The following is a 15,966-nucleotide window of genomic DNA, read 5'->3' on the forward strand; positions in this document are numbered from 1 at the left end:
TGCAGAGATCAAGATGATAAGACTCCTGATCTCTGACCCTGCATTAATCTCTTGACCAAACTCCTGCTACACTTGTCCAAACCATCATCTTTATGAGTGTGGCAGTTGATGGGGCATGTTTGCTGTAGTAAGATAATGTGGCCACATTCCACCCTGCTGTGTGTGGTGTGAAGTAGAGGACTGTAGCCCAGAGACAAGGCATGAGACACCCAGTCGACTGTGCGAGCGAAGCCCACCACCCAGGATCCAAAGGCAGTAATGGTCCAGTGAGTCAGAGATGGAGCAGCTGCTCTCAGGAAGCCCTCAGCCGAGCACAGGAACAAGGGCCCATATGCATTCTGCAGGCCTGCCACACTAGCTTGAGCACAGAATGCTGTGCTTCCTCCAGTTGCTGGAGTTTGTGGACAGCTTTGACCCTCTATGACCATCTGCCTGGTCACCAAATTCCAAAGCCATGAAATATTTTGGACTCCCCCAACTTCCCTAGTTTTCAGTCATTCATCGAGTCTTGCAAAGCATTCTTCTACCTGCCCTCCACACCTATCCCTGCCTTTTCACTTTCATAGCCCCCATCTGAATTCATGCTCTATCAACTCCCCTTTGTTATATCAGCCCCCTGATCCCCTCAGCTCCTGTATTCTTCAACGCTGGTCTTTCCTGCAAACTGCCAAGCCTTCTGAATTTCCATGGCATGAAGGACACATTGACATTTAAAGCCTTCCACCATGTGACTTCCAATGATTTGTCCCATGAGTCTTCCACTCCTGTGGAATTTTTCAACCAAGTGTTGCCCAAATGTGCCTTGTTGAATTTTGCTCCCACACCTTTGTTTGTGCTGTCCCACCCAGAGAGGACACCCTTCTACTGCCTCTTCACCAATCCAGATGGTGCCAGTGTTTTCAAAACCTGTTCAGGTTCTACTTCCTCCCTGAAGCCTTGCTCAACAACTTTGCCCATATTATTACTTCCTTCTTTAAACTCTGACAAAACATTAACTCTACCGCATACTTCACATTTAGAGGTACATGATACCAGGTTCCAGATCTGTTTTGTTGATGTCTATGTTTTGCTTCTCAATCCAAATACAATGTCTAGGGAGCAATGAGTTAGCAACTAAGGTAGTAGCTTCTTAAAACAAATGCTCGGTAAATACTGTTGAATGTGATAAACCCATCTAAGAGAGTCAATGGAAGAAGACTTTTTTTTGTCCTAGATACAAAGAACTGAATTCAAAATTACTATTTGCAAGACAGTATTATATTCTATGATACCAGGCAGGGGGCATTTCCTAAAGCTTCACTAAAGCAGTTTGAGAAGCAAGCTTTCACTTCCCTAAAGATAAAGTATTTTTGCTACTTTTGGTCATGCAAGTTGAGATATGAGAAAAACAACTTCCCTGGCTAATAGGAAACAAGCATTTTGAGAATTTCTTTTGTATCTTAGGAAGAACTAATGACTTTAGCATAAACTGCTAAAGTGATTCATGGAAAGTCATATGCAAATTATTATAAACCAAAAAGAAATCAGAGAGAAACCCATATTTTATATTTTAGTTCTTCTCTGTCATCAGAGGTGATTTAAAAATTTTCAACCTGAGAAAACTGATTTTTTTATACAAAGGAAAAAAAGTTTAAAAAAATTTATGCATACGTGAATATATTTATTTTGTTGAAGAAATGTTCCTTTTTTGGTTTTTTTTTGAGATGGAGTCTTGCTCTGTCACCCAGGCTTGAGTGCAGTGGCACAATCTCAGCTCACTGCAACCTCTGCCTCCCCGGTTCAAGTGATTCTCCTGCCTCATCCTCCCAAGTAGCTGGGATTACAGACAAACACCACCATGCCCGGCTAAGTTTGTATTTTTAGTAGAGACGTGGTTTCTCCATGTTGGTCAGGCTGGTCTCAAACTTCCAACCTCAGGTGATCCACCTGCCTCAGCCTCCCAAAGTGCTGGGATTACAGGCATCAGCCACTGCGCGCATGTGCTCACGGCCTGGAGTAATATTCTTTAAATAAGGATGAGCTAGAATAGAGACAGATGACCATAACTGCTTTTTTTCCCTAGCAATTCCGCCACTATTCAACTTTCCATTAACTGGAAGCAATTCATAGAATTAAGATTATATTGGCCGGGCGCGGTGGCTCACGCCTGTAATCCTAGCACTTTAAGAGGCTGAGGTGAGCAGATCTCTTGAAGTCAGGTGTTCAAGACTAGTCTGACCAACATGGTGAAACCCTGTCTCTACTAAAAATACAAAAAGTAGCCAGGCATGGTGGCGGGTGCCTGTAATCCCAGCTACTCAGGAGGCTGAGACACGAGACTCGCTTGAACCCAGGAGATGGAGGTTGTAGTCAGCCAGCCACTGCACTCTAGCCTGGGCAACAGAGCTGTCTCGAAAGAAAAAAAAACTTACTCTTAGGTTTATTTTCCAGATTATCTGCAAAACTTCTGGATAACTGACATCTCCCTAAATGTGATATTCTGATACACCCCATCTTCTGATGTTTAAATTATAACCTGTGACAATACTTCTAGATTTCAAAACAATAGTGATTAAACATTCAACAGTTACCTTCTAAATATGATCTTTCTTCCACTTACCTAACCCAATACTTTCAATTCTATCAGGCAAGAAAAATATCTTTCTACCTCTTGGGACTCATAGAAAATAAGTTGAAAGATAGTAAGACTTCTGTTGGAAAAATAATTTTTAAAGATGTTCCCCCCACCCAGAACAGAGGCCATGAGGATTTAAACAAGTGAAGCCAAGGTCCACTGATTTTTAGGGGTCTTACAGTTTGAAACAGTGTCTTTTAAATTCATTTATTCAAATTATTATGTCTGCAGAATACTGCACGTACTCATTCTGTTTTTCAGAATGTACATGCTGTCATTTATTAAATAAGTAAATTTTAATAACTTTCATTAATTTTTTTTTTTGAGACAGAGTATCCCTCTGTCACCCAGGCTGGAGTACAGTGGCTCACCGCAACCTCTGCCTCCCAGATTCAAGTGATTCTCCTGCCTCAGCCTCCCGAGTAGCTGGGATTATAGGCATGCACCACCACACCCAGCTAATTTTTGTATTTTTAGTAGAGATGGGGTTTCACCATGCTGGTTAGGCTGGTCTGGAACACCTGACTTCAGTTGATCTGCCTGCCTCAGCTCCCAAAGTGCTGAGATTACAGGCGTGAGCCTTAATTTTAATAAACAATTATTGTTGAAATTGTTAGTTGTGATAATGGCATAATGGTTAGGCAAAAAAAAAAGTTGTCAGAAACACATTCTGAAGAAATTATAAACCTCACAAGGTGGCTCACACCTAATCTCAGCACTTTAGGAGGCCGAGGTGGGAGGATTGCTTGAAGCTGGGAGTTTGAAACCAGCCTGGGCAACCAAGTGAGACCCCATCTCTACAAAAAAAAATTTTTGAAGAACTTATAGATTAATTGTTATGATGTCTGATACTTGATTTAAAATATTCCTGCCAAAAATAAGGCAAGATAGGTAAAAATAAGATTAGCAAAATATTGATAATTGTTAAAGTTGGCTGATAGGTACATAGAGGTTGATTATATGGTTTACTGTTGTGTATGCTTTAAGTTTTCTATAATAAAATATTTTAAAATTGCACACTCTTATTTTGCTCTTCTTATTATATCATCACGTTTTTGCCCCTCCTCGATCATATCTCATGGCGTATATCCTATTGGAGAAATTCTCCTTGAATCGTTATTCCAGGGAAAGAAAGAAAGAACCAAAGAGCCCATGTGGATTCAGCCAGGAGCCAGACTCCATGTGCTGGTCACTTCTTTAGCTTTCAACTTCCTGCTAAGCCACAGGTGTCTCATGAGGATATTTATTTATTTATTTTTATTTATTTATTTATTATTTATTTATTTATTTATTTTTATTTATTTATTTTTGAGAGGGAGTTTTGCTCTTGTCACCCAGGCTGGAATGCAATGGCATGATCTCAGCTCATTGCAACCTCCACTTCCCAGGTTCAAGTGATTCTTCTGCCTCAGCCTTCGGAGTAGCTAGGATCACAGGTGTGGGCCACCATACCCGGCTAATTTTGTATTTTTAGGAGAGACAGGGTTTCACCATGTTGGCCAGGCTGGTCTCAAACTCCTGACCTCAGGAGATATGCCTGCCTCGGCCTCCCAAAGTGCTGGGATTACAGGCGTGAGCCACCACACCCAGCCAAGACTTTATCTGATAATAAATGTTCTCGCTTCTGCAAAGTACCTAAAGCTATATGAGTTATAGAGCATTGCCTGTAAACAGTTGCAGTATATATAGTTGCTCAAGGATTTCTATAAACTTGTGCTTAAAATTTACTATATGAGCTCTCCGGGTAATTTACTATGGATGCTGTGGTTCTTGAGAACCATAAAGAATGGTGTGATACTTGTATGATAGTGACACAGAGAACACGAATTCTTGAAGACCCTGACTTTATCAGGAGCAGCTTCAACATGGGGAAGATTTTTTTTGAACAAATAGTGATAAAGAATCATTCACAAGTAAATGAGATATTTTAAGAATGGCATTTGCTTCATACAAAAGCCTCAAGGAAACAAGGTACCTGGAGCTTAATGCAGAAAGAAAGCTCACATATGGCGATTTTCCCAAATAGGTATATAGTTACTGTAGAAAATCAATTAAAACTTTTGGCATTAAAAAGTATTAAAAAGTGGCTAAGTCATAAAGCATTCTTTACCCTCATGAATGTTAGATTTATAGGTGCTTAGGAACATTTCAATTACTCACATGTGGAAATAATGCTGGCTGTCCTCCCTGAAAGCTGTCCCTCAAAACCAAATCCTTAGTTTTGTGACTATTATCTAACCCTGGCCTGGGAGCTCCCCAAGGACTAGTTCACTTACTGGAAAGGATGTCTTCTGGGGCAGAGTGACCTCAATAAAAAGACTTAAAATAATCTCATTGGGAGCAGTGAAAGGGAAGAGGGCTGCTTAACTTGGAAATGGAAAGCTAAGGTGAGACATAATAGCTACTTTCAAATATTTGAGATATTATTTCATAAAAGAGAGAGTAGACCTGTTCTTTGTAATTTAAGAGTGAGTTAAAACCAGGAATCGCAGGGTGCGGTGGCTCACGCCTGTGTAATCCCAGCACTTTGGGAGGCTGAGGCAGGCAGATCTCGAGGTCAGAAGACGGAGACCATCCTGGCTAACACAGTGAAATCCCGTCTCTACTAAAAATACAAAAAATTAGCCGGGCATGGTGGTGGATGCCTGTAGTCCCAGCCGCTCGGGAGACTGAGGCAGGACAACAGCGTGAACCCGGGAGGCGGAGCTTGCAGTGAGCAGAGATAGCGCCACTGCACTCCCGCCTGGGCTACAGAGCGAGACTCCTTGCCCCCACCCCCCCGGCCCCCCAAAAGAAGACAAGGAACCAAAGTTTCAAGAACCCAGATTTAAATTCAACCTGTGAAGAGCTTTCTAACAATTGAAGTAGTACTTCAGTGGAGTAGACAAATCCTGGGAAGGGATTCATACCGAGGGTGCTTAGTCAGGTAGAAGGGATTTTTTTTTTTTTTTTTTCTTTTTTTGAAGATATCTCACTCTGTCGCCGGACTGGATGGAGTGCAGTGGAGCGATCGCGGCTCACTGCAACATCCGTTTCCCGGGTTCAAGAGATTGGGTAGGAAGGATATTTTACAGTACTGCTCAAAATGTAGTCCATGAAATGTTGCTGCTCCACACATTCTTTTTCTTCTTCTTCTTCTTTCATTTTCTTTTAAATGTATTTTATGTACAAAGACCTAGCATGGTTTCCTTCACTGGGTGGATGACTTTGGTAATCTATTCAAGGAAGATCACTTAGCCCAACATAATGAAATCTACCTGTAACTTTGCATACTGATGGAAAAATTGGCAGCACATAATTTGGATCAAACCATGCTGGTTGGAGCAGAAGCAACAAGAACGAGAACCCTGGCCAAATTTTCATGAATGGCTCCCGTAGAGCTGCTATTGATGTATCTTGCTTTCAGGATTTCAGTGAGGCAAAGAGGCAAGAGGTCTGTCTCTTTTTCTTGAGATTTAAATTTTGCCAGGCGCGATGGCTCACGCCTGTAATCCCAGCACTTTGGGAGGCCGAGGTAGGTGGATCACGAGGTCAGCAGATGGAGACCATCCTGGCTAACACGGTGAAACCCCGTCTCTACTAAAAATACAAAAAAATTGGCCGGTCGTGGTGGCAGGTGCCTGTAATCTCAGCTACTCGGGAGGCTGAGGCAAAACCTGGGAGGGGGAGGTTGAGGTGAGCCGAGATCTGGCCACGGTACTCCAGCCAGGGCGACAGAGCAAGACTCCATCTCAAAATAAATAAATAAATAAATACATAAACAAATAAATAAAAATAATTAAAAAATTGTTAACAGGGTTGGGCACGGTGGCTCACGCCTGTAATCCCAGCACTTTGGAAGGCTGAGGCGGGTGGATCGCCTGAGGTCAGGAGTTCAAGACCAGCCTGGCCAACATGGTGAAACCCCATCTCTACTAAGAATACAAAAATTAGCCAGGTGTGGTGGCACATGCCTGTAATCCCAGCTACTCAGGAGGCTGAGGCAGAAGAACCGCTTGAACCCGGGAGGCAGAGGTTGCAGTGAGCTGAGATTGTGCCACTACACTCCAGCCTGGGCGACAGGGAGACTCTGTCTCAAAACAAAACAAAACAAAAACATTGTTAAAAGGATAGATCTCATGTTATGTGTTCTTTTCACAATAATACAAAATCCAGAATAGATTGCCATCCTATGTTTGTCAGTATATCAGAAAGGAACAGAAGATATTTGATACATAAATATGTAAGTGGTCTATATTTTATAAGTGGATTTTTTTGTAATTGTAATATGTTTTTCATTTATAGGAAACATGATTATAGATGTAAAACCGCACCTGGCCTTCACGATTTTTTAAGTGCACAATATAGTGATGTTCTCTAGGCACAATTTTGTACAGCAGATCTCTAGAAATTAATCATCTTGCCTAACTGAAATTTTATACCCATTGAATAGCAACTCAAGCATTTTCCCATTTGTTCCTCCCTGCAGCCCCTGGAAACCATCATTCTAGTCTCTGCTTGTATGTGTTTAGCTATTTTACATACCTTATGTAAGTGGAATCGTGCCATATTTGTTCTTCTGTGACTGGCTAATTTCACTTAGCGTAACATCTTCCAGATTCATCCATGTTGTCACATATGGTATGATTTCTTTCTTTTATAAGGCCAAATAATATTCCATTGTATGTATTTACCACATTTCTTTATCAATTTATTCGTCAGTAGACATTTAGGTAGCTTCCTCATCTTGGCTGTTGTGAATAATATTGCAATGAACATGGTAGTGAAAATACCTCTTTGAGATCCCAATTTCTCTGACTTCCACATATTATTTGTTACTGGTCCACAAGAGAAAGAGCTTGTACCAGGTCATAAATTCATGCACTGCTTCCTTTGTCAATAGAGCTTCGCAAGCCTGACATGGTGGCTCATGCCTGTAATCCCAGCACTTTGGGAGGCCAAAGTGGGAGGATCACCTGAAGTCAGAAGTTCGAGACCAGTATGACCAACATGGCAAAACCCCATCTCTACTAAAAATACAAAAATTAGCCAGGCATGGTGGAGCACAACTGTAATCCCAGCTACTCAGGAGGCTGAAGCAGGAGAATCACTTGAACCCGGGAGGCAGAGATTGCAGTGAGCCGAGATCGCACCATTGTACTCTAGCCTAGGCAACAGAGTGAGACTCCATCTCAACAAAGAAAAACAAAAGCCTTGTTATAAAGAGAAAATGTCAGTGAAACTAAACAATGACCTTAGTGTCATTCTTGAGTACTTTGATTATTGTTATAATGGAAAGAATTTATCCACTAAGTAGTTGATGAAACTATAGAATATTTGCAGTAATCAAATGATCACATTACAAAATATATATCAATGGAAAAGCAGTTTTAACACTGAGATCTATATTTCACTTCATGAGAATATATTTGATTTTTTGTTTGTTTGTTTGTTTGTTTTTATTGAGACGGAGTCTCACTTTGTTGCCCAGGCTAGAGTGCAGTGGCGTGATCTCAGCTCACTGCAGCCTCTGCCTCCTGGGTTCAAGCAATTCTCCTGCCTCAGGTTCCTGACTAGCTGGGATTACAGGTACGCACCGCCATGCCTGACTAATTTTTGTTTTTTTAGTAGAGACGGGGTTTCACCATGTCGGCCAGGCTGGTCTGGAACTCCTGACCTCAGCTGATCCACCCGCCTTGACTCCCAAAGTGCTGGGATTACAGGGCTGAGCCACCACGCACAGACTGATAATGTATTTGAAAGCTCATACCACAGTAGTATAAAGTTGTCAAAAAACATGGATCACTGCTGCTCTGTGGAATTTGTTATGTGAAATCTATTAATTGTATCTGAGTACAACCACTATGGAAAACAGTGTGGAGACTCCTTAAAGAATTAAAAGTAGGTCTACCATTTGACCCAGCAATTCCACTACTGTGTATCTATCGAGAGGAAGAGAAGTCATATACAAAATAACTGTGTGTGTATATATACACACATATACATACACATATGTGCATATATGCATACACATATACATACATGTATGTATATACACACATTGTTTCATATACATGTGAATATATGCATATGCATGTGTACATGTGTATATATGCGCATATATACATATCATACATGTATGATATATCATATATCATATATCATACCTGTGTGTATATATGCGCATATATACATGCATGTGTACATATGTATATATGCGCATGTATACACACGCATGTATGTGTACATATATGCATATATACATACACGTATGATATGTATATGCATATATACATGCGTGTGTATATATATATACACACACACACACACATATATATATACATGGCATACTACTCAGCCAAAAAATCAACAAAATAATGCCATTTGCAGCAACCTGGATGGAATTGGAGAACATTATTCTGAGTGAAGTAACTCAGGAATGGAAAACCAAATATCGTATGTTCTCACTCATAAGTGGGAGCTAAGCCATGAGGACACAAAGGCAGAAAGATGATACAATGGACCCTGGGGACTCAAGGGGAAGGGCGACAGTGGGGCAAGGGATAAAAGACTACACATTGGGTACAGTGTACACTGCTTGGGTGTTGGGTGCACCAAAATCTCAGAGATCACTACTAAAGAACTTATCCATGTAACCTAACACCACCTGTCCCCCAAAAATCTATTGAAATTTTTTTAAATGAAAAAAGTACCTGACAGAAATGCTCAATAAATATTATTTATCCTTTAAAAAATGTATCTACACTGAGAAGAGCCTGTAAGTGGACTAAATAATACATATTGCATATGTACATGTGCTGCTGTTTGAGAATATAAAGATTCTGTTATGATTATAAAACAAGAATGCACGGTGGCTCACACCTATAAACCCAGCACTTTGGGAGGCCAAGGTGGGCAGATCATTCGAGGTCAGGAATTCGAGACCAGCCTGGGCAACATGGTGAAACCCTGTCCCTGCTAAAAATACAAAAATTAGCCAGGCGTGGTGGCACATGCCTGTAATCCCAGCTACTCAGGAGGCTGAGGCAGGAGAATCGCTTGAACCCAGGAGGCAGAGGTTGCAGTGAGCTGAGATTGTGCCACTGCACTCCAACCTGAGCAACAGAATAAGACTCTGTCTCAAAAAAAAAAAAGGAAAAAAAGCATTTAAAGTGCTACTGAATTAAAAGTAGCTTTTAATTAACATGTATTTTCCCAAGCAATATGTACTAAAAATATCATTTCTGTTACATGGAGATTCAAACACTTTTTATGTAGTGAGTGTCTTTACACTGATAAGTTTGCTAATAATCCAGGGCCTCTTCATACGGCTGTGCAGTTTGTGCACTGCACATAACGCTGGGTGAGCTCCAGCCCCCATGTACTAACCCAGCCATCAGCCCAGTGAAACTGCATCATGTGTAAGGGGACCAACTGTCCCGGTTTGCCCAGGACTAAAAGGCTTCCCAGGATATGGGACTTTCAGTGCCATACCCAGCACGGTCCTGGGAAAACCACCCTAATTAGAGCACAGACATGCCATATGTACTAGCTTCAGCCTTGGAATCCTTTCTCTAGAACTATAAGCCTAAAATAGCTGAAATGATGAAGCCATTTTTATATCACTTATTTTCTCTTTATGTTTTAAAGGTGAGAGAACCATGTAATCATGCCAACATCCTGACCAAGCCCGATCCAAGAACCTTCTGGACTAATGATGATTCAGGTATTATTGGAAAAATACAGTCTGTTTCCTGTTATGTACAGGATGCATTCTGTAGTAAAGCTCTAACAAAGGCAAGGTTTGGGGGGAAATTTTGTTGTTTGTTTATTCTTACCTAACCCGACACTCGAATACACTTTGTAATTAATTAATTTTTTTTTTTTTTTTTTTTTGAGACAGAGTCTTACTCTGTCACCCAGGCTAGAGTACAGTGGTGCGATCTCGGCTCACTGCAACCACCACCTCCAGGGTTCAAGTGATTCTCCTGTTTCAGCCTCCCAAGTAGCTGGGACTACAGGCTTGAGCCACCGTGCCTGGATAATTTTTGTATTTTTAATGGAGAGAGGATTTCACCATATTAGCCAGGCTGGTCTCGAACTCCTGACCTCAGGCAATCCGCTGGGCTTGACCTCCCTAAGTGCTGGGAATACAGGTGTAAGCCACCACGGCCGGCCTTGCAATCAATGTTATCCTAAAAGTCCTTTTGTTATATCTTCTTTTCAGTATCTAAAACATATATACTAGATCCCTTTGTCATTTATAAGTATGATGATTGGGTTTTCACGTCCCTGTGTGAGATATGTCTCCTTCAAGCCTTGTTATGATGTCCGCACATTACCTGCCTGTCATTAAAAAAAAAAATACACACACACATATATATATATATATATCATCAGGTACAGCTTTGTGGATTGTGAAGCATATTTAAGTGTTGGCAGGAATAATGAAGGAATGAGTCTATTTGCTGAAATGGAAGACAGAGGAGTCGAATAAAGTGGGCAAATACATGAGTCCAAGTTTGTCTTCTAGGGCAAGGAAGAGATTTGAAAACCTAGGGTGAATCATACTTCAGAATACTTATGGGAGGGCATGTATGACTTGTGCTATGATATGAGGGCTATACATCTAATCAGAATCAGAGGAATGCCACTTTATGAGATCGGAGAATATGCTTCAGGTTATATGATAAGAAATTATGTTTAGACAAAGAGTAGGGTATGTTCTCATAGCAAATAGAAGACATTTAAAAATTATTTATCACAAACAGACATGAGCCATGAGGCCTAATTGCACAAAGCAGACACTAGAAATAAAAGGGTAGGTGAAGCAAAACAGAGCTAAAACAATTAAGAGAGTGATAATAGAGCTTTCACCTTTTCTAGTGAAATAGGTCTAATGAAATAGAAAACTCATGCTGATATCTGATATTTGTATTATGCCTCATGCTTTTATAAGGAGTATTCACAGAAATCTAATGTAGTGTTTGCCACAATCCCTCGAAATAGGAGGGACAGCCCTTTCTTGTTATGCCTCTACTAGAAATGAAATAATAAGCTGAATAGGTTAGCTGACATATTCAAAGCTCGCAGCCAGAAAACACCAAAACTGGGAGAATGGAAAGTGGACTGCCCAGTTCTATAGCACGCTTCCTAGAAACAGCTCTCCTGGCAGAAACAGCTTGGGCTAAATCTGTGCTATAATCTGTTCTTCATAAAAGGGAGTCAGAGACTGTGCCTAACAGGAGGACTTGAGAAGGAAAGTGAGAAACTCTCTGATGGCTTTTTTTTTTTTTTCCAAAGACCAGAATTATGGTCTAAACATTATCAACTTCATCTGTCAAAAAATTTTTTTCTGTCTTGTTTTATTATGTCTTTTGAAGAAAGAAGAAAACACATAAAAGTGAATTAGCCTATTTATGCCATCATTTCAGCCCATTAGCAGTATACCACCACAATAAACAAGCCATCTGCTGGCTAATACTGCTATTAAGATCTACAGCACATGTGTTATGAAGAAGCAATGTAGAATGAAACATTACCAAAGAAACATAAATGATTCTTGATGTTATGTAAAGAAAATGGAAAGGGAGGAAAATCCGTACAGGACAGGTCTAGAAAATGGTGCTTGACCAGCAGCCCTCGGGACTGCTCTATCTATGAAGTAGCCATTCTTTATCACTTTACTTTCTTAATAAACTTACTTTCACTTAAAAAAAAAAAAAAAAGAAAGAAAGAAAAAAAGAAAAAGAAAATGTTGGTTGGACACTTTTAGAACCTAAAGAAATTTTTTTTTTTTTGAGACGGAGTCTCGCTCTGTCGCCCAGGCTGCAGTGCAGTGGCCGGATCTCAGCTCACTGCAAGCTCCGCCTCCCGGGTTTACGCCATTCTCCTGCCTCAGCCTCCCGAGTAGCTGGGACTACAGGCGCCAGCCACCTCGCCCGGCTAGATTTTTGTATTTTTTAGTAGAGACGGGGTTTCACCGTGTTAGCCAGGATGGTCTCGAACTCCTGACCTCGTGATCCGCCCGTCTCGGCCTCCCAAAGTGCTGGGATTACAGGCTTGAGCCACCGCGCCCGGCCCAAACCTAAAGAAATTATGTTACGGGCTGGGCGTGGTGGCTCATGCCTGTGATCTCAGCACTTTGGGGGGCCAAGGTGGTTGGATCACCTGAGGTCAGGAGTTTGAGACCAGCCTGGCCAACATGGTGAAACCCCATCTCTACTAAAAATACAAAATTGACTGGATATGGTGGCAGGCACCTATAACCTCAGTTACTTGGGAGACTGAGGCGGGATAATCACTTGAATCCAGGAGGCAGAGGTTGTAGTGAGCCAAGATTGTGCCATTGCATTCCAGCCTGGGCAAAAACAGTGAAATTCCATCCTAAAAAAAAAAAAAAAAAAAAAAGTTACAAGAAAAACTAATGCAGAACACATAGAGAAATAGGAATAGAAATATTTCTGACCACTCTTTTTTTTTTTTTTTCTGAAACGGAGTCTTGCTCTGTCACCCAGGTTGGAGTGCAGCGGTACAATAGACTTACTCATTTTTAAAACGTTTTTATTACTTTTCCTTCATCAGTAGGGTTACAAAGAATGGCATGTCCCTCCTACAAGAGCTCATCTCATGAAAATCCTTCCCAGCCACCCACTTAACCAACTCACAAAGCAGTATCTATGTCTAGAGTAATTTTTTTCTTTTCTTTTCTTTTTTCTACATAGTTGGTTAGTCCATTACTAAGAGCTTTTTAAAATCTCCACCTCTAGTGGTAGAATCGTCCTTTGGTTCTTTTAATTCAGTCAATTTTTGCTTTATATATTGTGAACCTCTGTTATTAGGCACATACACTTTTATTTTTATTTTTTTATTTTTTATTTTTTTCTGATGCAGAGTTTTGCGTTTTTGTTTTGTTTTTTTTTTTTTTTTGAGACGTAGTCTCGCTCTGTCCCCCAGGCTGGAGTGCAGTGACGCAATCTCGGCTCACTACAAGCTCTGCCTCCCAGGTTCATGCCATTCTCCTGCCTCAGCCTCCCAAGTAGCTGGGACTACAGGTGCCCGCCACCATGCCCGGCTAATTTTTTGTATTTTTTAGTAGAGACGGGGTGGGGTTTCACCGTGTTTGTGTTAGCCAAGATGGTCTCGATCTCCTGACCTTGTGATCTGTCCGCCTTCGTCCTCCCAAAGTGCTGGGATTACAGGCATGAGCCACTGTGCCCTGCCGAGTTTTGTACTTGTTGCCCAGGCTGGAGTGCAATGGCATGATCTCGGCTTGGCTCACTGCAACCTCTGCCTCCCGGGTTCTAGCATGGGTTCAAGCAATTCTCCTTTCTCAGCCTCCTGAGTAGCTGGGATTACAGGCACGTGCCACCACAGCCAGCTAATTTTTGTATTTTTAGTAGAGAAGGGTTTCGCCATGTTGGTCAGGCTGGTCTCCAACTCCTGACCTCAGGTGATCCATCAGCCTCAGCCTCCCAAAGTGCTGGGATTACAGGCGTGAGCCACCGTGCCCAACAGCACATACATAGTTATGGTTATTATTATTTCCTAATGAACTGATCATTTTATCTTTAGGAAATGTCCTTGTTTATTTCTGATAAAAGTCTTTGTTTGAAGTCTATTTCTTCTGATAGATAAAGCCAGTCCAATCTTATAAAGCCTACTTTTCACATGGCATATATTTATTTTCCATTTTCTTTCAACCTGTGTCTTATAGTTAAGGTGCTTATCTTATAGCACCTGTGGTTAGATTTTCCTTTTAAAATCCTGTCTAACAATCTGTTTTTTACTTGGGATGTTTAGACCATTTACACTTAATGTAATGACACAGATTTAATTATACTGTTTTGCTATTTGTTTTCTATATGTCCCTTCTCTTCTTTGTTTGCTTGTTCTTCCTTTCCTGACTTCTCTAGGATTATTTGAATAGGTTTTAGAATTTAATATTAATCTACCCGTTGACTTTCTAGTTATCCTCTTTGCATCATATTTTCAATGGTGCTCTGAAGATTACAATAAATGACTTCATTTTTATTTTTATTTTTTTGAGACAGAGTCTCACTCTGTTGCCCAGGCTGGAGTGCAGTGGCACAATCTTGGCTCACTGTGACCTCCACCTTCTGGGTTCAAGTAATTCTCCTGTCTCAGCCTCTCAGGTAGTGGGATTACAGGCATGTGCCACCACGCCTGGCTAATTTTTGTAGTTTTAGTAGAGATGGGGTTTTAGTATGTTGGCCAGGTTGGTCTCGATCTCCTGACCTCAAGTGATCTGCCTCCCTTGGCCTCCCAAAGTGCTGGGATTACAGGCATGAGCCACTGTACCTGGCCTACAATAATTGACTTCAAATTTTCATAGACCATTGTCAAAATGTTCAAACAATGTAGGTGCATCTACCCTACTCTACCCTCATCTTTTATATTATAGCTGTCATATATATTATCTATATGTATACTAAACCCTACAGTATAGTGCATTTTTTTAAAAAAGAGGAAAATTATCTTTTGTATTTATCCAGATATTTACCATTTCTGATGTTCTTCATTTCTTCCTGAAAATCTGTTTCTCTCTGGTGTCATTTCCCTTTAGCCTGGAAATTTTCCTTTAGGATTTTTTTTTTCAATGTTTTTATTATTTTTTAAGATAGAATCTCACTCTGCCGCCCAGGCTGGAGTGCAGTGGTGAGACCTCAGCTCACTGCAACCTCCACCTCCTGGGTATAAGCAATTCTCCTGTCTCCTGTCTCAGCCCCCGAGTAGCTGGGATTACAGGTGCATGCCACCATGCCTGGCTAATTTTTGTATTTTTAATAGAGACAGCGTTTCACCATGTTGGCCAGGCTGGTCTTGAACTCCTGACCTCAAGTGATCCACCCTCCTAAGCCTCCAAAGTGCTGGGATTATAGGAGTGAACCAACGCGCCTGGCCAGGATTTCTTATAAGTCTTCTGGCAGTGAAATACCTTAGCTTTCTTTTGTCTACATGATGTGTCTTTGTAAATGCAAATACCTTTATTTCATTCACGAAGGATGTTTTTGTTAGATATGGAATTCTGGGTGGCTACTTTGTTTTTCTTTCTTTCATCACTTTAAAGATGTTGGTTCTTGTCTTCTGGTCTGTAGAGTTTCTGATGAGAAGTCAACAATGTTTACATTATTGCTATGCTGAATGTAATGTGTAGTCTTTTACTGGCTGCTCTAATTTTATTTTTATTTTTATTTTTTATCAGTTTGACTATGATGTGCCTAGAGTAGAATCTATGTTCTTTGAGATATAGATCTCTCAGATTTAGGAAGTTAAATATTCTTCTAGTTCGCTAGTAGTTTTCTCACAGTTTGAATCTAGGTGACTTAATTGTTTCTCCTGTGGTTTCTACA

The 15,966-nt window shown here is 40.8% G+C and overlaps 1 protein-coding gene and 1 non-coding gene across 2 annotated transcripts in view; both read left to right on the forward strand.

Annotated features, from left to right (window-relative positions):
- LOC117097409 overlaps positions 1-10,827 on the forward strand; it is a 110,351-nt gene extending 99,524 nt beyond the window's left edge. Inside the window, exons 3-4 of the mRNA XM_033235259.1 lie at positions 10,244-10,395; positions 10,821-10,827. Of these exons, the coding sequence (XP_033091150.1) occupies positions 10,244-10,395; positions 10,821-10,827 (159 nt within the window). The remainder of the gene's footprint in view (positions 1-10,243; positions 10,396-10,820) is intronic.
- Positions 10,828-10,841: 14 nt separating this feature from the next.
- Positions 10,842-10,945, forward strand: LOC117098184. The gene has a single exon (XR_004443237.1). It is a non-coding gene; the product is annotated as a small nucleolar RNA U13 (small nucleolar RNA).
- Positions 10,946-15,966: the final 5,021 nt, after the last annotated feature.

Source organism: Trachypithecus francoisi, unplaced genomic scaffold (genome assembly GCF_009764315.1).
Source record: "Trachypithecus francoisi isolate TF-2019V2 unplaced genomic scaffold, Tfra_2.0 Lachesis_group15, whole genome shotgun sequence".
Taxonomy (NCBI): Eukaryota; Metazoa; Chordata; class Mammalia; order Primates; family Cercopithecidae; genus Trachypithecus; species Trachypithecus francoisi.